This window comes from Martes martes (genome assembly GCF_963455335.1).
Source record: "Martes martes genome assembly, chromosome: 14".
Taxonomy (NCBI): Eukaryota; Metazoa; Chordata; class Mammalia; order Carnivora; family Mustelidae; genus Martes; species Martes martes.
The window spans coordinates 38,660,625-38,661,991 of record NC_137902.1 but is presented as its reverse complement, the minus strand read 5'-3'; the positions used below and the strand labels follow the sequence as shown (position 1 = coordinate 38,661,991).

The following is a 1,367-nucleotide window of genomic DNA, read 5'->3' as shown; positions in this document are numbered from 1 at the left end:
TTCCTTCTTCCTGGACAGTGGTCTAAGCCTGAAAAGAATTCTGTTTCTCTCCAGCATGGGATGATGCATACATATATACCTAAGCTAACAGCATTTCAGAGCATACCTGATCAAACCAAATATATTCCAAGGTGCCAGAATGCAGACAAATGATTCTCTGAAGCCTTCCACTCCAAGGCCATGTCATTTTTTTTTCATCTTCATCTTTTCATTCTGCACATCATCTCTCTCAGAGCCCGGTGGACCTGCTTGTTCCGCAGAGTGTAGATGACAGGGTTCAGCAGTGGGGTCACCACTGTATTCACAAGGGCAGCCTCCCTGTTGGAGTCCAGCCTGTTCTTTTGCCTTGGTTTCACATATATAAAGACACTACTTCCATACATCAGAGAGAGGACTATGAGGTGAGAGGAGCAGGTGGAGAAAGCTTTCTGTTTCTCCTTGGCTGATGGGAGTCGTACAATTGTGACTACTATGTTGCTGTATGCAATGATGGTTATGATAAGGGATGTCAACAAAATAAATAAGGCAAGGAAAAAAGCCAACATTTGGATAGACCAGGTGTCAGAACAGGAGAGATGAATCAGGGGGCCTATGTCACAGAAGAAGTGGGGGATGACATGGGGACCACAGAAGGATAACTGGGAAATCTTCACTAGTGGACCAGTGATAAGACTGAAGGACAATGTGAAGCAGGTAGCGACCAGGATATAGCAAGTCTTCAGGTTCATGATGGTCGGGTAATGCAGAGGCTTGCAAATGGCCACATACCGATCCAGAGACATCACTGCTATGAGGAGGAAACCTGTTGCTCCCAGAAATACAATAAGAAAGGCTTGTATGAAACAGGCAGGAAAGGAAATAGTTTGCCTGCCTAAAAGAAAGATGAGCAACAACTTAGGGATAACAGCATTTATGAAACAACACTCCAAAAAGGAAAAGATCCTCAGGAAAAAGTACATAGGTGTGTGGAGCTGGGAATCGGCACAGGTGATGGTGATTATGGCCGCATTGCCTACAGTGGATGCCAGGTACGCCAGAAGGTGTACAAAGAAGAGGACCTTTCCCAGGTGCTGGATGGCAGGAAACCCCTCCAAGGTGAATTCTTGGACAGTTGTCCCATTCCTCATTTCCATGGACATCTTCTTCTATAGCAACATCCCTGTTGGTCTTATCCTTCAATAGAGACATCAGGGAGCACAAAGGTTTTAGAGGAGCATATGATCAAGTTATCTGCCTATCCAAAAAGGTGACTAGGCTGATAGCAAAGTAGTTTAGGCAGCTGGTCCTTGAATCAGAAGGACCTGAGTTCAAAACTAGTTCAATACTGAGTTCTAACTCTGGAGGGATGGGTCTCCTTTGGAAAGGAT

At 45.0% G+C, this 1,367-nt stretch overlaps 1 protein-coding gene across 1 annotated transcript; it reads right to left on the bottom strand.

Annotated features, from left to right (window-relative positions):
* Positions 1-200: 200 nt before the first annotated feature.
* On the bottom strand, positions 201-1,139 carry LOC308354999 (olfactory receptor 6C74-like; the record flags this gene model as incomplete). Its single annotated transcript, XM_080822919.1, has 1 exon — positions 201-1,139. The coding sequence occupies one exon, from the start codon at positions 1,137-1,139 to the stop codon at positions 201-203; it is 939 nt and encodes a 312-aa protein (XP_080679045.1).
* Positions 1,140-1,367: the final 228 nt, after the last annotated feature.